Source organism: Aotus nancymaae, unplaced genomic scaffold, assembly GCF_030222135.1.
Source record: "Aotus nancymaae isolate 86718 unplaced genomic scaffold, 86718_ANA_hifiasm-v0.15.2.pri h1tg000012l, whole genome shotgun sequence".
Lineage (NCBI taxonomy): Eukaryota > Metazoa > Chordata > Mammalia > Primates > Aotidae > Aotus > Aotus nancymaae.
The window spans coordinates 41363502-41385448 of record NW_026988423.1 but is presented as its reverse complement, the minus strand read 5'-3'; the positions used below and the strand labels follow the sequence as shown (position 1 = coordinate 41385448).

The window sequence follows — 21947 nt, the reverse complement described above, 5'->3', positions numbered from 1 at the left end:
TGTCTCAGAGAAGAGCCTGTCTTGTTGTGTGGGGAATCCCCAAACATACTACATTTTAAGCAGAAATAAAAAAATATTTGCTGGCAAAGTGGGGGTCAGAGAAGGGATGAGCGCACATCTCTAAAAAAGAAAGGCATAGCACCCAGGTTCTAGTTCTCGACTTTAATGCCCTTGGAGAGTACTGAGGCTCCATACTCCAAAGCACTCACAGACAGGTATATGAACTCACACAGGAAGTGTTACACTGTGTACATAAACCCAACACCGTACAGAAGGAAGACAACAGACCCAGGTGACCTCCCACGCTCAAGGTGACTGCCTGTTCCCACACCCAATGTTTGTTCCCACCTCCCTCAACCCTTGCCAACCCCCATCCTTCCCCACTCAATATGTATATACACAGATGATGATTCTTTCAGAATTCCACAAGTGCCTCTCCCACCCCAGTTCCCAACACTCCAGCTTCGGATGAAAAGAGTCTCTCTCTTTTAAGGATCATGAGACAGGCACCACCTTGATGCAAGAGCCCCAGCAAAATAGTACCCAAGAAAGCTTCATAATGCATACTGGAATCAAACACGGATAGAACATATGCAGAAGGACAATATTTGAAATCTTACTGGGATCAGAATGCTCAGTGTGGGTAGTTTTTGTTTTGTTATTGCTGTTTGCTTTAACCTGTTCAGGATCCGGTTTAGACCAAGACCACACATGCATGCTCACTCTGCCCTGTGTCTTATAAATGTCGACTTCCTAGTCCTCCAACCAGCAACCCATAACAGGAAGATTATATCACCTAATAAACCTGAGGCACAAGGCTCAGACAGCTCCCAGAATATCCTAAGACCCAGCAAAGAAGAACAGAAACTTGCAGAGTACAGCTGACTGCTTTCTGCATGGTAAGCACTGGGCAGCCTGGTGAACAAGGCAAAGGTAGAATAAGGAAGGTGATGATCATTCCCTTTCATCTGTTTAGAATGTTACACACAGAGTGCCTCCCCTGGAATAGAATGTTACACACAGAGTGCCTCCCCTGGAATGCGATGTGTTTCAGTGTCGTTTGGTTCAGTCTTTTTTGTTGCTATAACATTAGCTTTTTTATTTTTAAGGAATTTTGTTATGGCGAGCATTGTACCATGTGGTCCCATCTCCTGCAACTTTCACTTTGCTTTGACTCACTGATAACTACTGGCCTGTCTCAATCCAGTCCCTTGTCTAGTGAGAGGGGTTTACAATTCTATAAAGATGCACTTCCTTCTGACTAGGGAGAAGCTTTCACCCTTTGGAGCCTTCCTTCCAGACCCAACCCTTCTTCTGTTCTGGGCCTGGCCATTTAGAGTTGAAAAGGGATCAAATGGGGAGAAGTCACTTCCACAGGGCTAACCCCTTTATTTGGAGGCCGTTACCAGAACCCACCACATCTAATTGTACTTTTCAACCTGGCCTTGGTTTCTCATCAGAATAGCTAAACTAGGCCACTGAATTTTCACTCCATTGAGAAATTTTCACTCAGCTTGCTGCCCAGTGTCACCTCTCTACCTGCTCTACTGGCCCAGAGCCTTGTGTCCTACAGTGACACAGAATACACTGCTGTGAAGATCACACAGAGAGAAACAGGGGTTCCTCCAGCAAGTGACACAGGACTAGTGTTCTTACCCAGCATCCCTGTAACCCTAAGCAAGCCTTCAGGACCTGTTTTTAAGCAAACTTGCATTTGAGCAAACAAGTTTCTCCCTGGCTTGCATGCATGGACTCTAAATAACCAAGCCCTGCGATGCTCCATGGCAGAGTGGGAAGGAGAAGGGGTCAAGGCCAGATTGCTGAAAGCACTGGGCTTAATGAACTGTTCTCTATTCACACAGACTTTCTCAATAGTCTGCCTCTCCATCTGTCAAAAAAAAAAATGAGCACATAATAGGCAGTAGGTAACACCAATCAGAACAACCGAAATGAAAGACTCTTCTCTTAGAACAAGGCAAGAGGCATGTTTTTGGGCTAAGCAAAGACATCAGCTCCAGAAAAGAGACCATCCCTTTGTGTATGAGAACACTGGAGAGAGCACAGATCTCAGAACATGAATATCCTTTCCTCTTAGAGCTCAGTATCCACCTCTGTTCCACCTCTAAAAGAGTACAACAGGGGCCGGGAGCAGTGGCTGATGCCTGTAATCCCAGCACTTTGGGAGACTGAGGTGGGTGGATCACAAGGTCAGGAGTTCAAGACCAGCCTGGCCAACATGGTGAAACCCCATCTCTACTAAAGAAACAAAAAATTAGCCAGGTGTGGTGGTGCGCCTCTGTAATCCCAGCTACTCAGGAGGCTGAGGCAGGAGAATTGCTTGAACCTGGAAGGCAGAGGTTGCAATGAGCTGAGATCGTGCCATTGTACTTCAGCCTAGGCAACAGGGCAAGACTCCACCATTTAAAAAAAAAAAAGTACAACGGGAATGCAAAACCATGCCCTGGAATCTTTGTTTCCACACAGGGAACAGGAGGTCACTGCATTCCAGTCCCATAGAGGAATTCAGTCAAAGTCCCAGGGCTTGACCTTGTCTTCCTCATATGGACACAGACTTTAGCTCTCCCTATGGCCATCTCATATATTCTACTCCTGTAAGTCTGAGACCAGTGAGGCTGTCCTCAATTTATTTGTGTTTTTTGTTGTTTGTTTTCTTGTTTTTTTTTTGAGACTGCTCTGTTTCCAGGCTGGAGTGCAGTGGTGCAATCTCAGCTCACTGCAACCTCCACCTCCTGGGTTCAAGTGATTCCCCTGCCTCAGCCTCCTGAGTAGCTGGGACTACAGGCATGCGCCACCACGCCTGGCTAATTTTTTGTGTTTTTAGTAGAGACTGGGTTTCACCATGTTGGCCAGGATGGTCTCAACCTCCTGACCTCGTTATCTGCCCATGCTGGTCTCTCAAAGTGCTGGGATTACAGGCGTGAGCCCCTATGCCTGGTCTTTTTTTTTTAGATTGGGTCTCACTATGTTGCCCAGGCTGGAGCAAAGTGACTAGTCATAGGCATGATCATAGTGCACTACAGTCTTAATCTCCTGGGCTCAAGTGATCCTCCTGCCTCAGCATCCTGAGTAGCTGGGACTAAAGGCATTTGCCTGGCTCACATCAATCCTTTACATATTAAAAAAAAAAAAAAAGTCTCCCTTCAAGAATACCCAGGAAGAAGAGACATTACAGAGCGACACCCTTAACACAGCACGGAAATGTTACGTTGTGATCAGTGGTGCTACATAGCTCTTCCTTTAGGAGAGGCATGTCCAGACCCTGACTCATTGGCCCAGGCTGTAGACAGAGCAAGAAGGAAATGCTGTAGTAACAGATCCTTGGGAATCTTTTTCTATTTCTGAAATGGGAGGAGTAAAACAAAAGGGAAGCTTTCTCTGTCTTCCTGTGGCTCCTAGGATAGCTGTGCCTCTCACCTAGCCCTTCCTTTATCTTCTCAGAACAGATGCTCTTCTAGAAGAATGTTAGCAGAAGAGAGCAATAGCATTTAAAGAGGGAGTCCCCTTCCAAAGAGGTTCACCACAAATTGGATTCTAACAAATGAGACAGCAGCCAAGGAGGTGTTCTGAGCCTCTAAAAAGGATGTTACATGTCAGGTAACAGAAGATCTAGGCATCTTGTCTGCTTGACTTAGGGAATCTTCAAAAGAAGCCTTTGAAATTTGCATTCCAGCCCTGTGAGAAGATGACCCTGCAAGCAAGGAAGGTGGTGGAAGCTAGGAGAAGCCGTGGCCCTAAGATGGGGCTGTAAACATTGTGCTTTTCTAAGGCCAACTGGGTGCATAGCTTTGGCAGCTATAATTAAATCTCCAAAAGGTGGTGAAGAACATGTTCCAGAAAAAGAACTCTTTCCACATTTTAAGAATGTAGGGGACTACTGCTGGAGGAGATGGAGTGCATGAGAGAGAAGACGCTCTTTCTTCTCCAGCCAGGGGCTATGGGGTGGCTAGTCAGGTAAATCCCCCATCATGTTCCATGTCCACACCAATACGCTTCAACAGGGTTGAGAAAGTGAATAGGCCTACATCGATTTGGTAACGTGGCTCTAAAATGGGTAGAAACTCTCTTGCAAGGTCAAGAAGTTGACAAAACCTCTCGGGACTTCCTGGTCAAACCATAGCTATCGCCTCAAGGAAAGACCATACCTTGAGGAAAGGCCAGGGGAGTGCAGGCCCCAGTCCCTGTAGCTGCAAGCCCTGAGCCCGACCCTGAGGTGCAGCCAGGGAGACTGGAGCTGCACCTCTGTCCCCTGGGAGCTGTGCCTCAGGACTCGGTCCTCACCTTGGCAGATTCTGGGGCAGCCAGCAGCCCCTTCAGGGATCTTACTCCCAGCGCCACCAAGCAGGGTGGACATCCTCCCTGATGGGACTCTTGCCTCCCAGGGCTACTCACCACCATGTGATCTTGAACTCATAGATGGGGCGCTTGCAGTAGTAGTGGTTCACGAGGTGCTTGTCACACACCCCGATGCACTGGTGGTCTACGGTGAGGCCCTGGGCCGAGAGGTCCGTGACCAGGCAGTGCAGCAGGTCATAAACATCAGCCACAGCCTCCCAGGGCCCAAAAGACACGTCCACTTCACAGTGGTGCTCGAAGAGCTGCCCATCACTCTCACTCCGCTCGAAGCGCAGGGAGTTGAGGAGCGGACACTCATAGGGGGTGATGGGCATCTCCTCCTTGAAGACACAGACCTTGAGCTTGGCAAAGCGGGCCTTCCGCTGGACCGCACGCAGCCGGGCAATCTCCACAATCCGCTCCAAGTGGTCTATGAGGGTGAACACAACATCCATCACAGGGGTGAAGGGGCAGGACAGGCTGGCAGAGATGCACAGAGAAACAGTACTGAAGATGGCAGGATGCAGGAGAGGAAAGACAGATTTCCCAGGGGAGGGACCAAGGGGTCAATGAAGGCCACAAACTTAAACAAAGGTCATGGTTCTGCACAGCAAAGGGAAACCAAAGGGACGAGGGCTGTCCTGAAACACAATTTGCTGACTGGGACGGATAGGCCAGGTAGGCCCACCTTAACCTGAATCGCCCCAGCCTGACTGTCATAGGCCAGGTAGGCCCACCTTAACCTGAATCGCCCCAGCCTGACTGTCATAGGCCAGGTAGGCCCACCTTAACCTGAATCTCTCTGGCCTGACTGTCATAGGCCAGGTAGGCCCACCTTAACCTGAATCTCTCCGGCCTGACTGTCATAGGCCAGATAGGTCCATCTTAACCTGAATCGCCCCAGCCTGACTGTCAGAGGCCAGGTAGGCCCACCTTAACCTGAATCGCCCCGGCCTAACTGTCACAGGCCAGGTAGGCCCACCTTAACCTGAATCGCCCCGGCCTGACTCTCACAGGCCAGGTAGGCCCACCTTAACCTGAATCGCCCCGGCCTGACTGTCACAGGCCAGGTAGGCCCACCTTAACCTGAATCGCCCCGGCCTGACTGTCACAGGCCCGGTAGGCCCACCTTAACCTGAATCTCTCCGGCCTGACTGTCACAGGTCAGGTAGGCCCACCTTAACCTGAATCACCCCAGCCTGACTGTCATAGGCCAGGTAGGCCCACCTTAACCTGAATCACCCCAGCCTGACTGGGAGGGAGAACACTCCCTCCCATCTTGAGTAATCTGGATGAATGCTGCCCTTGGTGTTCTGATAGAGACCTAAAGACTCACAGATGTCTTGTACACCTCCTTCCTCATACCCACCGTCCTGGGCAGCTGACTCTCACCTTTGTAATAGGGCATGAGTCCCAAAAACGCCTGGCGCACCTTCTCGCCCTTCAGAGGCTGCATGTTCTCCAGCTGCTCCAGGAGGGGCCCGATGGCATAGTACTGGGCCTCTTTGTACACAGCCTGAACACGCTCCCTGGGTGGCAGGTCCCCTGAGCGCAGAAAATTCAGCACATCTCTGAGCAGGAAGGAAAGAGCATCAGTGAGAAGGAGCTCATGCTCCTGGGCAGTGCCACACAGTGGTTGGACAGAATCTAAAACCAGACTGCCAACGGCCTTACACTGGGTAAGTGAACTTAACCTCTCCATGCCTCAGTTTCCTTGTCTGTAAAATTGGAGAAAACAATAAAACCTCATAATGTATTAGGGAATTAAGTGCTTAGAAAATCCCTGGCACAGAGTAAGGCTTCAATAAGTGTTATTAGTTGCTGTTATCAGTTGGCAACTACAATTACTATTATTAGGTATAATATTAGGTATTATTAGGTATTATTAGGTATATGTAAGTATAATGGAAAGATATGACATCTAGCCCCATATATATATATATACACACACACACATATATATACACATATATATACACACACACATATATACATATACACCCATATACATATATATAGTTTTAAAACTGAGGTGAAATAAATATTCATTAAATGTACAAATATTAACTGTACAGTTCAATTGTTTTTTTAAGTATGAATACACCCATCCAACCAACACCTAGATCAAGATAAAACATTTCCGCTGGGCGCGGTCGCTCATGCCTGTAATCCCAGCACTTTGGGAGGCCGAGGCAGGAGGATCACTCTAAGCCAGGAGTTCGATACCAGCCCGCCAATATAGTGAAACCCTGTCTCAAATATAAAAAAAAATTACCCAGGTGTGGTGACCCAGCTACTTGGGAGGCTGAGGCAGGGGAATTGCTTGAGCCTGGGAGGCAGAGGTTGCAGTGAGCCGAGATTCTGCCACTGCACTCCAGTCTGGAGGGAAAGCAAGACTTCGTCTCAAAAAAAAAAAGAAAAAAAATTAGCTGGGTGGGGTGGTGCATATTTGTAGTCCCAACTACTTAGTAGGTTGAGGCAGAAGAATCACTTGAACCCAGGAGGCAGAGGTTGCAGCGAGCCAAGGTCACAACACTGCACTCCAGCCTGGGCAACAGGAGTGAGACTCTGTCTCAAAAAAAAAAAAAAAAAAATTCGATTCCTTAAAGTCCTCGTGCCACTTCCGTTAATCCCTATAGAAGCAACTACTCTAACTTCCCCTTCCATCAGTAAAGATTAGTTTTCCCTTTTCCTGAAATTCATGTAATTATATAGTATGTTCTTTTGTACCTGGCTTCTTTCCTTCAACATAATGTTTTTGAAATGTATCCACCATATTGTGTGTACCAGTAGTTTGTTATTATTTATTATTATTATGTAAGTATACTCTTGCATAAATATATTATAATTTATTTACCCTGTTGTCTCGTTGATGAACATTTGAGTTGTTTCCAGTTTTTGGCTATTATGAGTAAAGCTGGGATGAACATTCCTAGATAAGACCTTTAGGCTGGGTGCGGTGGCTCACGCCTATGATCCCAGCATTTTGGGAGGCTGAGGTGGGTAGATCACCTGAGGTCAGGAGTTTGAAACCAGCCTGGCCAAAACAGTGAAACTCCATTTCTACTAGTAATACAAAAATTAGCCAGGCGTGGTGGCTCACGCCTGTAATCCCAGCACTTTGGGAGGCCAAGGTGGTAGATCACCTGAGGTCGGCAGTTCGAGACCAGCCTGACCAACATGGAGAAACCCTGTCTCTACTAAAAATACAAAATAAGCCAGGCATGGTGGTGCATGCCTGTCATCCCAGCTACTCGGGAGGCTGAGGCAGGAGAATTGCTTGAATCCGGGAGGCGAAGGTTTCAGTGAGCCAAGATTGTGCATTGCACTTCAGCCTGGGCAAAACTCTCTTGAAATATATAAATAAAAAAGGCAAAACTCTGTCTCAAAAAAAAAAAATTTGCTGGGTGTAGTGGCAGACACCTGTAATCCCAGTTACTCAGGAGGCTGAGGCAGGGGAACTGCATGAACCTGGGAAGCAGAGGTTACAGTGAGCTGAGATCATGCCACTGCAGTCCAGCCTGGGTGACAAGAGTGAGAATCCATCTCAAAAAAAAAAAGACCTTTAGTGGACACAGCACAAATTTGTTTTGAGTAAGTATTGGGAGTGGAATTGTTCAGTCATAGTGTAAGCATGTGGCTAACAACGTGGCAGCAGCATATCACGTTCCCACTAGCAATGCAGAAGAGTTCCAGGAGTTCCAGGTGTTCCCCAACCTTGCCAGTAGTAGTATTCTGTAGCTATGCAGAGCAGGTAAAATGCCTACCCCTAATGTCTGAACGAACTGGTTCCAAGGCTGAATAACATCACTTTTTATTTTCTTAAAATTCAGTCCTTCTAATTCATTTTTCAGATTCTTTTTTTTTTCTTTTTCAAGAGGTAGGGTCTTGTTCTGTCACCCAGGCTGGAGGATAGTGGTACAATCATAGCTCACTGCAGCCTCTATCTCCTAGGCTCAAGCAGTCCTCTTGGTTCAGCCTCCCGAATAGCTGGGACCATAAGTGCAAGCCACCAGCTTTTTAGATTCTTTAGTGCTAAGAATAATCAGATACTTCACTGGTATGTGTGGAAGAGAGTGATTAACCTCAAGATTATGCTGCTACCTCAATAAGAGCTTAGTCTATGACCTAATACAACACCAGCTAACACTCGCTAAGTATTACTTGGTGCCAGCCACTATTCATGGGTTATCCTATGTAATCCTCTCAATGACATTAGGGGATGTATGCTATCTTATCTCTATGTCATAAATGAGGCTCAAGTAGGGCCCAGAGAGGTTCATGAACACTCTTGCTCAAGTAGCCATAGCTGCCAGAGGCTCAGATCCAGTTATGGCTGACTCTACACCCACATCCACACTGGGCCAGCTTCAGCAGAGGCATTTAAACCAGAGTGTGGCGAGCCGATGACAATGGAGACTGACCCCAGGTGGAGGCCCAAGCAGCCTTCATGGTGGGTGCTGGGGGTACATAGCTGTATAGCAAGAAATGCACCCTGCGAAATGCCTTGAACCCCCCATTTTATCTGAGTCATTCAACAACTTCATCTGCACTGATGAATCACAGGTCATAGGAGCTCATCAGCCAAAGTATGAATGTCGCCATCTCCTGCTTTCTGCCATGCCCTTGCCTGGCGCTGTCACTCTCTAGCTGTAGCCACCTGGGCATGGGCAATTCCACCTCAAGTCAAACTCGGACCCCCTCCCCAAAATCCCTTCGAGATCTTCAGCAAACCTTAGTGAGCTCTGAAAAACAAAACCCTAGGGAAAGACCCAGCTAAGAGTGCTGTGGGAGCCGCCAGCTGGGGCCAGCGTTTTCCTCCCGCGAGCAGCCTGCAAACAAACATCTTTTTATAGTTCTGCAGAGCGATGTGACACTTTGTTTTCTCAGCACTGAGGCAGCTGATAGCCTACTGGGGAAACCTAGATGCTTCCAAGCAAGTTATCTGACCAGGGGCTCCTTTCTGAGAATAAAAATGACCTTTCCCAGAAAAAAGAAAAAAAAAATGACCTTTCCCACAACGTGGGCAATCCTACTTGGAGGCCAGCACAGAGATGTTGTGGTTGGAGAGTTTCTGCCTCCCCGGGCATTTGGTTCAAGGTCTCTAGTCATCTCCAATGTCAGACTGAAGGAGCTAAGAGTTCCTGCCACATACTCTGAAAAGGACATGGCTAGGGGTCACACCAAGGCTCTTTACGTAATCCTCACTGACAAGCCTATGCAGCAGCTATAATTATTTCTCATTTCACAAACACGCAACCTGAGGCATAAAGTCTTTAAATTGTTTATGTGTGAGGTTGTCAGAAGTCCTTGGGAAAGGTTTTTCTTTTTTAAAAGACAGAGTCTTAGCTGGTGCAGCCTGTAATCCCAGCAATTTGGGAGTCTGAGGCAGGAGGATCACTTGAGTCTAGGAGTTTGAGAACATCCTGGGCAACATAGTGAGAACTCATCTCTACAAAAAATCAAAAATTAGCCAGGCATGGTGGTGCGCACCTCTAGTCCCAGCTACTCGGGAAGCTGAGGCAAGAGAATTGCTTGCACCTGGGAGGTCAAGGCTGCAGTGAGCCGTGCTCGTGCCACTGCACTCAGCTTGGGCAACTGAGCAAGACACTGTCTCAAAAACAAACCACCACCACCACAACAAAAAAAAGTCTCACTCTGTTGCCCAGGCTGGAGCACAGTGGTAGGATCATGGCTCACTGCAGCCTCCAACTCCTGGGCTCAAGCGATCCTCCCACCTCAGCCTCACAAGTAGCTGGGACTACAGGCAAGTGCCACCATGCCTGGCTGCTATTTTGTTGTTGAGATTGTGTTTTTGCACGTTTCAGTGTTAAGTGACAGGAACAACAGAAGTTTTTGTTTTTTAAAAAAAAGACTTTTCTTGGCAAAACTAAAGAGCAACGCTGTATCAGTCTTTCATTTCTTGTTGTTTTTGTTTGTTTGTTTTTTGGTTTTTAAAATTTTTTTATTGTAGAAAAATTAAATTTTCTTTTTCTTTTTTTTTTGTACCAGGTATGTAGCTATGTTGTTGTTGATTTAAACTACTGGGAACCACAGCTACACACCATGCTTCCTTCCCATACCAATGCTGAGCCCAGGAATCTGGATCTAAATGTACTCTCCAAGTTGTTTTTGTTTACACCCTCCACCTGAGATTATACTTATTCCCCTCCACACAGATGACAACTTCTTGGTCTCATAGTGCCTAGGATAGTCAGGTGTGGTGGCGCATGCCTGTCATCTCAGCTATTTGGGAGGCTGAGGTGAGAAGACTGCTTGAGCCAGGAGCTTACGTATACAGTGACCTATGATGACACTGGTGAATCGCCACTACATTCCACCCTGGGCAAGAAAGCAAGACCCTATCTCCAAAAAAACAGCCGCCCCCAACCAAAGAAAGAAAGAAAAAAAAACATGGCTGGGCAAGGTGGCTCACACGTGTAATTCCACAACTCTGGGAGACCGAGTGAGGCAGGAGGATCACCTGAGGTCAGGAGTTCGAGACCAGCCTGACCAACATGGAGAAACCCTGTCTCTACTAAAAATAGAAAAAACAATTAGCAGGGCATGGTGATGTATGCCTGTAATCCGAGCTATTCGGGACACTAAGGCAGGAAAATCGCTTGAACCTGGGAGGCGGGGATTGCAGTGAGCCGAGATCGTGCCATTACACTCCAGCCTGGGCAACAAAAGTGAAACTCCTTTAAAAAAAAAAAAAAAAAAAACAACTAAAAATTAAATAAATACTGTAATACCAGAGTTTGGGAGGCCAAGGTGGGAGGACTGCCTAAGACCAGGAGCTTGAGACCAGTCTGGGCAATACAACAAGATCCCATCTCTATTTTTACATACATACATACATACACACACACACATATATATATATATCTGTGTGTGTGTGTACGTATGTGTATGTGTGTGTATAATTAGATAGATAAATAATAAAATTTTGTTCTGTTTTGTTTTGTTTTTAAATATTTTTGTTTTTTTTAAAAAAGACGGGGTTTCACCATGTTGGTCAGGCTGGTCTTGAACTCCCGACCTCAGGTGATCCACCCGCCTCGGCCTCCAAAGTGCTTGGATTACAGGCGTGAGCCACCACGCCCGGCCTGTTTTGTATTTTGAGATGGAGTCTCGCTCTGTCGCCCAGGCTGGAGTGCAGTGGTGTGATCTTGGCTCACTGCAACCTCTGCCTCCTGGGTTCAAGCAATTCTCCTGCCTCAGCCTCCTGAGTAGCTGGGATTACAAGCATGAGCCACCATGCCCCACTAATTTTTGTATTTTTAGGAGACACAGGGTTTCACCATGTTAGCAGGCTGGTCTCCAACTCCTGGCCTAGAGTGATCCACTTGCCTTGGCCTCCCAAACTGCTGGGATTACAGGTATGAGCCACGGCACTTGGCTAATAATGATTTTTTTTTTTTTTCGAGACTGAGTCTCACTCTATTGCCAGGCTGGGCAGTGGCACAATATCGGCTCGCTGCAACCTCTGCTCTCCACCCGGGTTCAAGTGATTCTCCTGTCTCAGCCTCCTGAATAGCTGGGACTATAGGCACCGGCCACCACACCCAGCTAATTTTTGTATTTTTAGTAGAGACAGGGTTTCACCATGTCAGCCAGGATGGTCTTGCTCTCTTGACCTCGTGATCCACCTGTCTTGGCCTCCCATTGTGCTGGGATTACAGGCGTGAGCCACTGTGCTGGGACAAAAATAAAACATTTTAAATTGTCTAGGATTGAAGCAATTTCCTACAGCCAGTGTGTGTTATTTGAAATTTGTCTGTCTTAGTCTCCTTTGGCTAAATAAATTTTATCTAATTCAGTAAGCCCATTTATTAAATGCCATCGATATGTTATCTCTTCTTCTAGGTACTATGGAAGATACCAAGGTCCCATACTCAAGCCCAGGCTACTCACTTGCTAGGACTACAAAGTTGCCTGTAGAGGGAGAGACATACCCAAAGTGTGTGCCATCGCGGTCGATGAAATACCGGCCCTCGGAGTCCGTGGGGATGTAGTGCCGTCCACTGAACATGGCTGCCAACATGGTGTCTTCGTAGCGCCGCAGTGTGGACAGGCGTGTAGTGAAGTGAGCCCCTCCAATGTTAAGGGGGACAACCTCAGGAAACTGGAAAGAAATCACCAGGGCTCTCAGGCGGTGGGGAATGAGAGCTGGGTGGGGCTACTCCATCTTCAGTCCCTCGGGTCTGATTGGTGCCACACCATTCACTCAGTCACTCAAACCCAGGAGTCCATCTGATCACTTTCTTCTCTCTCCTTCCTCTGCCCCACCCTCATCACCTGCTGAGTCCTACCCATTCCAACCCTCAGAGCTCTTAAATCAGGTCTGTCCACCTCAACCCCATTATCACTGCTCTAGAGCTCAAGCCTTCAGTGTCCTTTCACTTCTGGAATTTACCAGCTTTGTGCTCTTGCTCACATTATCTTCTTTGCCCAAAATGCTCTCACCACTCTCCTTCTTCTATCTATATGGCAAGCCAAATGGCCCCATATAGTGGTATAGGTTGTTCACTGCAAAAAAGCACCTAGATGAGAGTAAACTGCTATGTGCCCTTTTTCTAATTCACACCAAGACATCGTACAAGTTAGCGGCATCTACTCATTCTAGAATTTTCTATGCAAGTTCCCCTCCTCTGTGAGCACTTCTGCTCTACTGCTCCTCACTGCCCGCAGGATAGAGTTAATGACACTGTGCCTTCACCATGTGCCACACTCTCCTCTAAAATAGCTCCTAGCATAATACATTGCCAATTATTTTCCTCTGTCAATTCACTCCACTAGACCCCAAGCTTCCCAAAGACAAGGAAAGCATCTTCGTCACCAATCACCGGGCTATCCACAGCAGAGCTCAGTAGTTGTGTGTTGAATGTTTTTCCAGGTATCTACTCCTCTCCTAATCTGTAGAGTGAGACTGGTCTCCAGTCCAGCTAAAGTTCTAGAGGTAAGAGCTGAGTGAGGAACATGAAAACGATGGTATAGGCCTGGTGCAGTGGCCCACACCTGTAATCCCAGCACTTTGGGAGGCTGAGGTGGGCGGATCACAAGGTCAGTTCAAGCCCAGCATGACCAACATGGTGAAACCCATCTCTATTAAAAATACAAAAATTAGCTGGCGCGCTGGCAGGTGCCTGTAATTCCAGCTACTCAGGAGGCTGAGGCAGGAGAATTGCTTGAACCTGGGAGACAGAGGTTGCAGTGAGCCAAGATCCTGCCACTGCACTCCAGCCTGGGCGACAGAGGGAGACTCCCATCTCAAAAAAAAAGGAAAAGAACATGATGGTATAAATATGCCCTAAGAAGCTCGAGGTTTCCATCAAAATGCAAAGCTTTTTTTTTTCTGATGTTTTTCACTGCTTGTGGCTACTACCAAACTGCATTTGAAAGAAATGAGGTCAGTTTAAGTTCTCTCTAATCTTCCCACAAACTTCCTCCAGATCAATTCAAATTTTATCCCCATGCATCATTTTTTTTTCTTTTTTTGAGACGGAGTCTCACTGCAAGGCCCAGGCTGCAGGGCAGTGGCACGATCTCCGTTCACTGTCACCTCTGCCTCCCGGGTTCAAGTGATTCTGCTGCCCAGCCTCCCGAATAGCTGGGACTACAGGCACACACGACCACACTGGCTAAATCTATTTTTAGTAGAAAGGGGGTTTCATCATGTTGGCCGGGCTGGTCTCAAACTCCTAACCTCAAGTGATCTGCCCGCCACGGCCTCCCAACGTGCTGGGATTACAGCCATGCATCCTTGTCAATATTACATCTCTCTTGCTCCAGTGAAGGTCTACTTATCTACAGAGTCCCTTTCCCAGCTTTAAAATCATTTGTGAAATAAAATAGGATACAAATACCTTAAATCATGTTGACCCAGGACCTTGTGCAGTGCCTGGCTCACATAAAGACCCAAAATTTATTGAATGAATGAAGGAATGAACAGACAGGTATTTACACTTCTGTGTGTGTATATACTGTTATTCTTCTGCACCCGTAGGGCATAAAAATGCCTTGTGCTTACTCTGTAGGTCCTCTAAAACCATTTTATGTGTATATAAAGGGCTCAAATATCGTTTTGGAGTGGTAATACTTAACATTTCTGGAGCTTTTAAAATCTTTTCCAAAAATGCTTCATCCCAATCCAGGTGTTTGCTCCATATTAGAGATAACAGGATTGAAGCAGAGAGGATGAAAGCCATGGAAAACGGTTTTAGAGCTCACGTGGAGCAATGGAATCAGTGGGGGGAGCTGGCAGTGGGGCCCTGGTCTGCAATCTATGGTCTTGTGCTCTTTCCCTCAAACCACATCATTTTCGCAATGACAGTGCACAAAAAATAGCACCACTGTGACTGATGACTTTTTTTTCAATTGCAGAGATTACTCGTAGATTTTTGCTTCTTTTCCCATGGCATTGTGTGTTTGGGCTTGCAATCCTAGCAGACACTGTCTGCTTCCCAAGAGCATCACCTAGCCCAGCCCACAAGGGCTTCTATCCATTGTCCTGGGACTCCACATACCACATGCTCCTGCATCTGGCACTACCTTAGTCCCTGCCTCCTAGAAGCCATCTTTGGTGTTCAGTAATGCTTCACCTTTCCTCCCTCACGTTTATTTATTTGTAGACATGGAGTCTCACTATGTTGCTCAGGCTGGTCCCAGACTTCTGGCCTCAAGCTATCCTCCTATCTTGGCCTCCCAAAGCACTGGGATTACAAGTGTAAGCCACCACACCTGACATCTTTTCCCTTCTCTTGCTTTTTTTTGTTTCTGTTTGTTTGTTTGGAGGCAAGGTCTTACTGTGTTACCCAGGCTGGAGTGCAGTGGCACAATCATTGCTCACTGCAGCCTCAACCTCCAGGGCTCAAGCAATCCTCCCAACTCACCTTCCTGAGCACCTGGGACTATAGGCACACACCAGCATGCCTGGCTAATTTTTACTTTTATTTTTGTGGAGGCAGGGTCTCACTGTTGCCCTGGCTGGGCTCAAGCAGTCCTCCCATCTCAGCATCCCAAAGTGCTGAGATTACAAACGTGAGCCACCATTGTCTCTTGAGTATCATTTCAGGTGCTGACATGATAGTACCACACACATTGAGACCAGTGGAAGCCCCGGTGCATCAAAGCACAGCAGCCTGTCAGTGGAAGCCATGGGATGCCAGCTGACCGTGGACACATCTATGAACTGGCCTGCCCCTTAGCTGCAGACAGCTCCTTGCCCTGTTCTGTAGGCAGCTGGAGACTAGGTGTCAGCAACCACTAAGGCATCCTGCTGGATTCTCTAGAAGACATCTTTTTCTTTTCTTTTTTGTATTCATCCAACCTGAAATGGCTTTTTTTTTTTTTTTTCCAGTCGTAGTAGGAACGGGGACCTCCCTATGTTGCCGAGGCTGGCCTCCAATTCTCTCAAGCGATCCTCCCTCCCAAAGTGCTGGGATTACAGGCGCGAGCCACTGTGCCCGGTCAGACACCATTAGCTCTGGGGGCTCCAGCTTAGCTCTCCCAAGGCCCACCTTCCCTCTTGTCTTCGGTAAATGTGGGACATGCGGATGGGATTAAATCACCTTTACAGGGACAGTGAGTACCGGGAGGAGGCGGTTGGGGGCGCGAAAGCCCACCCGCTGGGCGCAACTGACAGGAGTGCACGTGGGCGGGGCTGGCAGGTGGGCGGGGGAGGGGCGCAGGTGGGCGGGGGAGAAGTGCAGGTGGGCAGGGGAAGGGCGCAGGTCCGCGGGGCCCGCCCCCCAGCCCGGCGCCGCCCGTCCGCCAAGGTCAGCTCAGCCTGGCGCCTGCTTCTCCCCGGTGTCCCCCGGCCCGCCATCGCCCCGGGTACCTCCTGGGGCAGCAGGGGCAGCGCGTGCCCCGCCTGCGTGGCCGTCGGCGTAGCCGGCTCCAGAAAGTCGTCTTCGGCGTCGGAGCTGGACATGGCACCGTCCTGACGACGGCTGTCTGGCTCCCGCCCCGTGACTACCACCATCCCTCTGGCTCTGGGCAGTGGGCGCGGCTTCGGGCGGGAGGGCGGCAGCTGCAGCCCCGGGCACTCCCTACCGCCGAGCAGCGCCTGGCATGACGCGGCCGGCTGCGGGCGGGCCTAAAGGGCCCGAGGGGCAGCGCGCAGGCGGGAGGCGGTGGATCCCCCACAGCCGACCAGCTCGCGCCAGGCCGCTGGCCTGACCCGGCCGCCTCCCGCTATTGGCCGAGACCTCGCTGGTTCCGCCCTGATGGACAGAAGCTCGGCCAGTGGAAGAGCAGGCAGCGCGTGCAGCCTGCGCCTGAGTGGTCACTGGGCGGTGGCCTCCGGGCCTCCCGTGCTCTGATTGGCTCTCTGGCCAGTGGGCGTATCCTCTCCGGGAGACCGGGCGGTGCCGCCGCCTTCGGATAACGGGGCCTCAGCGTCTGCAGTGAGAACGGCCTCCGCCCGCGTCCAGGTCCACGCCTTATCCCTTCACACGAGGGCTCACGACTTACTCCTGTGTCTGTCTCCAGGACAGCGGGTCCTTGTCTCCTCAATGGAAGGCCTGAGCAGCGTTTCCTAGAGGACTTGGCGGGAGGAGGGCTGGGGTGGCTGCGGCCCCGCGACCGCGGCTGGCCCCGCCCCCAGCCTCAGGGCACGGCGCCGGTGTCCAGTCCTTCCCCATTCACTTAACAGGAGAACCCAAAATAGGAGCTCTTGAGTTCAATGAATAATGACAGTGACTCCCCACCGTGACGGTTTTTCCACCGGGACACACAGATGGAGACAGGCCGTTCCCCAAGATGCTCCCGGGCTGGGAGGCGGAGTCCGGCCCCAGAGGCTGGGTCTCCCGGGGATCAAGGTTCTTAGCCCGTTCAAGCTTTTTTTTTTTTTTTTTTTTGCTACAAAGACGTTCCCAATTTCCCCCCACCCCCCTTTTTTTTTCCTTTTCATTTTCTTCTTTAAGACAGGGTCGGGGCGGGTCGCGGTGGCTCACGCCTGTAATCCCAGCACTTTGGGAGGCCGAGGCGGGCGGATCACGAGCTCAAGAGATCGAGACCATCCTGGCCAACATGGTGAAACCCCATCTCTACTAAAAATACAAAAACTAGCTGGGCGTGGTGGTGCGCGTCTGTAGTCACGGCTACTCGGGAGGCTGAGGCAGGAGAATTGCTTGAACCCGGGAGGCGGAGGTTGCAGTGATCCGAGATCGCGCCACTGCACTCCAGCCTGACGCCTGGCGACGGAGCAAGACTCTCTCTCACAAAAAATAAAAATAAAAATAAAAAAAGACAGTGTTGGCCTGGTGTGGTGGCTCAAGCCTGTAATCCCAGCACTTTGGGAGGTCGAGGCGGGCGAATCACAAGGTCAGGAGTTCGACACCAGCCTGATCAACATGGAGAAACCCCGTCTCTACTAAAAATACAAAAAATTAGCTGGACGTGGTGGCACGTGCCTGTAATCCCAGCTAGTTGGGAAAATGGTTTGCTTTTATAAACTGCATTGCCACGAACAGGTTTGTAGAGAAAACTTTCAACATGTTTATGATCTATTTCCTTATTTCTTTTAACTTTAAAACTTTTTCATAGGTTTAGCAGTCATTACATGTTTGGCCATCAGAGGGCATTTTAAGCTTTCCTTCTCACGACAGGGCCATGAGGCCATTTCTACAGTATAGAATTTTACAAAGTGGTTTCATTATGAAACTTACTCAATTTTACATTTTCAGTAATTATTAACAAACCCTGAAGGGAAAACAAAAGTTATTTATTTTTCTAATAAGATTAAACATGCCTTCCCCAATACTTAAATAATTAGCTGCTTTTTTAGGACTTAAGACCCCCCAGAATAAAAATGACCTCTTTTTTTTATTGAGATAAGAGTCTTGATCTGTCACCCAGGCTGGAGTGCAGTGGTGTGATCTCAGCTCACTGCAACTGCTGCCTCCAGGGTTCAAGTGAATCTCCTGCCTCAGCCTCCCAAGTAGCTGGGATTACAGGTAATTTTTGTATTTTACCACACCCAGCTAATTTTTGTATTTTATCAGCCTGGACAACATGGTGAAACCCTGTTTCTACTAAAAATACAAAAATTAGCTGGGCAGAGTGGTGCACACCTGTAATCCCAGCTACTCAGGAGACTGAGGCAGAATTGCTTCAACCCAGGAGGCAGAGGTTGCAGTGAGCCAAGATTGAGCCACTGCACTCCAGCCTGGGTAACAGAAAAAAAAATTAACTTTTATTTTATTGTTATTATTTTTGAGACAGGGTCTCACTCTGTCACCCAGGCTGGAGTGCAGTGTTGTAATTATGGTTCACTGTTGCCTTGAGCTCCTGGGCTCAAGCAGTCTCCAATTCAGGATCCTGAGTAGCTGGTATAGGTGCATACCATCATGCCTGGCTAATTTTTTTTTTTTTTTTTTTTCAGATCATGTTTTCCTCTTGTTGCCCAGGCTGGAGTGCAATGGCATGATCTTGGCTCACTGCAACCTCTGCCTCCCAGGTTCAAGTGATTCTCCTGCCTCAGCCTCCCAAGTAGCTGAGATTACAGGTGCCCACCACCATGCCTGGCTAATTTTTGTATTTTTTGTAGAGACAGGGTGTTGCCCCATTGCCCAGGCTGGTCTTGAACTCTTGAGCTCAAGTGATCCACCTGCCTCGGCCTCCCAAAGTGCTGGGATTACAGGCGTGAGCCGTTGCACAGGCTCTCAACTTTTGTGTTAGATACAGGGGGTACATGTGCAGTTTTGTTATAAGGGTATTTCACACCTAGGCAGTGAGCACAGCACATAATAGGTAGTTTTTCAACCCACATCCCTTCTCCCGCCTCCTCCATCTAGTAATCCACAGTGTCTACTGTTTCCTATTTTAAAAATTTAAAAATTAGGCCAGGCGTGGTGGCTCAGGTCTGTAATCCCAGCATTGTGGGAGGCTGTGGTAAACAGATCACTTGAGGTCAGGAGTTCGAGACCAGCCTGCAGTGAGCAGAGATTGCACCACTGCACTGCAGCCTGGAGACAGAGTCAGACTGCACCTCAAAAAAAAAAAAGGTAAAAATGCATTTGAAAAAAAGAGCATCAGCTAGGCACAGTGAGTCATGCCTGTAATCCCAGCACTTTGGGAGGCTGAGGTAGAGCATAGGTGAGCCCAGGAGTTTGAAACCAGCCTGGGCAACATGGTGAAACCCTGTCTATACAAAAAATACAAAAATTAGCCAAGTGTGGTAGCATGTACCTGTAGTCCTAGCTACTTGGGAGGCTGAGGGGGAAGGATTGCTTGAGCCCAGGAGATTGAGGCTGCAGTGAGCCATGATTGTGCCACCTCACTCCAGCCTGGGCAACAGAAGCAGAGCAAGACCATGTGTCAAAAAAGAAAAAAACATACACAAAAACAAAACAAAACAAACCAGAAAAGCATCATTTTCTTATCATTAGTTTGAAGTAAATCATCTATAAGTTTCCATTTTCAAAAGAAGCATTAAAACATAGTGTGAGGCCAGGCGTGGTGGCTCACGCCTGTAATCCCAGCACTTTGGGAGGCCAAGGCGGGCGGATCACGAGGTCAAGAGATCGAGACCATCCTGGCCACAGTGAAACCCCGTCTCTACTAAAAATACAAAAATTAGCCGGGCATGGTGGCGCAAGCCTGTGGTCCCAGCTACTCGGGAGGCTGAGGCCCAAGAATTGCTTGAACCCAGGAGGTGGAGGTTGCAGTGAGCCGAGATCGAGCCACTGCACTCCAGCCTGGGCGACAAAGCAAGACTCCGTCTCAAGAAAAATAAATAAATAAAATAAAATAAAATATAGTGTGAGGGCAGGCATGACGGCTCATTCCTGTAATCTCAGCACTTTGGGAAGCTGAAATGGATTACCTCAGTCCAGGAAGTTGAGGCTGCAATGAGCCGCGTTTGTGCCACTGAACACCAGAAGCCTGGGCAACAGAGCAAGACCCTGTCTCAAAACAAGAAAACATGGTTTACCACAACCAACAGGAAAATTTTGGATAAAACTATGTTTGAAATATTTACTGCTGTGTTCAACAAGGTAGTATAGTGATCAAGGGCAAAAGTCCTGGGAGACGACCTGGTCTGCTGTCTAATTAGCTGTATCATCTTTGGAAAGGTACTTGAACTCTCTGTGCCTTAGAATCCCTTTTCTTAAATGTGGGCCAGGGGCAGTGTCTCATGCCTATAATCCCAGAACTTTGGGAGGCCGAGGTGGGTGGATCATCTGAGGTCAGGAGTTTGAGACCAGCCTGGCCAACATGGTGAAACGTGGTCTCTACTAAAAATATATAAATTAGCCAGGTGTGGTAGTGGGTGCTTGTAATCCCAGCTACTCGGAGGCTGAGGCTGGAGAATTGCTTGAACTGGGGAGGCAAAGGTTGCAATGAGTCAAGATCATGCCATTGCACTCTAGCCTGGATCACAAAGTAAGAGTCTGTCTCAAAAAGAAAAAAGATAGCAGCATCTACCTTGAAGAACTGTTGTGGGATCTAGTGCAGAGAACCTAGCAACTATAAAAAAAAAAATAAAAGTTTCAGGACCCTCTATAAATTTATCACACCAAGGAGGATGTTACTCCCTGACCAAGTCACACAGCATGTTTGTAACTTCTGGTTCTTAAATTATAATTTATTCTTATTATTTTCATTCTGTAAATGACTATGAGAGACCAGAGACTAGACCTCCTCTCCTTCCAGTCACTCATCTTTGTTAGATATTAACTGCCTCCTTTATTTTTCCGTACCTAACTTACACCAGATGGCACAAAGGAACCCATGACTTATATCTTCAATGTGGAATGTTAAATACACGTTTCTTGAAAAAAAGACTACTTCATCTGGGCACAGTCGCTCATGCCTATAATTCCAGCACTTTGGAAAACTGAGGTCAGCAGATTGCTTAAGTCCAGGAGTATGAGACAGGCCTGGGCAATGTGGCGAAACCCCATCTCTACAAAAAAAAAAATACAAAAATTAATTAGGTATGTTGGTGCACGCCTGTAGTCCCAGCTACTAGTGATGCCAAGCGGGGAGCATCGCTGGAGCCTGGGAGGTTGAGGCTGCAGTGAGCTGTGATTGTGCCCCTTAACTCCAGCCTGAGTGACACAGTGAAAGAAAGACTGCCTGGACTAATCAGATTGTTTTAATTACGTATTAAGCCTTAAACAGAGAGGTGTTGAAATTCTGTGAAGCTTCCCTAAACTTTGTCTATGTAAGTAATCCCAGACTTTTAAGCCTTAAGTGCTTCCCAAGTGGCCCTCCTTAAACTCTGTGCATGAACAAACTCCCTTTAAAGTAGATTCTGACTCTTTTGATTTAGGTTGACACACTGTGCAATATACATTATGATATGCAAATATTAACCTTCAGAGTAGTCCATTTAAGTAGAAATCTTTTTTGTTTTTTTGAGATGGAGTCTTGCTCTGTAGCCCAGGCTGGAGTGCAGTGGTGTGATCTCGGCTCTCTGCAACCTCAGCCTCCCAGGTTCAAGTGATTCTCCTGCCTCAGCCTCCTGAGTAGCTGAGACTACAGGTGCCCACCACCATACCCAGCTAATTTTTATATTTTTAGTAGAGATGGAATTTTGCCATGTTTGCCAGACTGGTCTCGAACTCCTGACTTCAGGTGAT

The 21947-nt window shown here is 48.0% G+C and overlaps 1 protein-coding gene across 1 annotated transcript; it reads right to left on the bottom strand.

Annotated features, from left to right (window-relative positions):
• Nucleotides 1-143: 143 nt before the first annotated feature.
• Nucleotides 144-16339, bottom strand: KCTD7 (potassium channel tetramerization domain containing 7). The gene is made up of 5 exons (XM_064375619.1): nucleotides 16196-16339; nucleotides 12312-12481; nucleotides 5746-5924; nucleotides 1029-4783; nucleotides 144-995 (listed from the first exon to the last, which is right to left on the bottom strand). The coding sequence occupies exons 1-4, from the start codon at nucleotides 16337-16339 to the stop codon at nucleotides 4407-4409; spliced, it is 870 nt and encodes a 289-aa protein (XP_064231689.1). The 3' UTR covers nucleotides 144-995; nucleotides 1029-4406.
• Nucleotides 16340-21947: the final 5608 nt, after the last annotated feature.

Bases quoted from the DNA above. Each gene is read 5' to 3' on its own strand.
- KCTD7 (XM_064375619.1), bottom strand. From the start codon at position 16,339: ATGGTGGTAGTCACGGGGCGGGAGCCAGACAGCCGTCGTCAGGACGGT. The intron at 12,482-16,195 runs GTACCCGGGGCG...ATTTCTTTCCAG, and splicing joins TGCCCCTGCTGCCCCAGGAG to TTTCCTGAGGTTGTCCCCCT. The intron at 4,784-5,745 runs GTGAGAGTCAGC...TCACCCTCATAG, and splicing joins ACTCATGCCCTATTACAAAG to ACCACTTGGAGCGGATTGTG.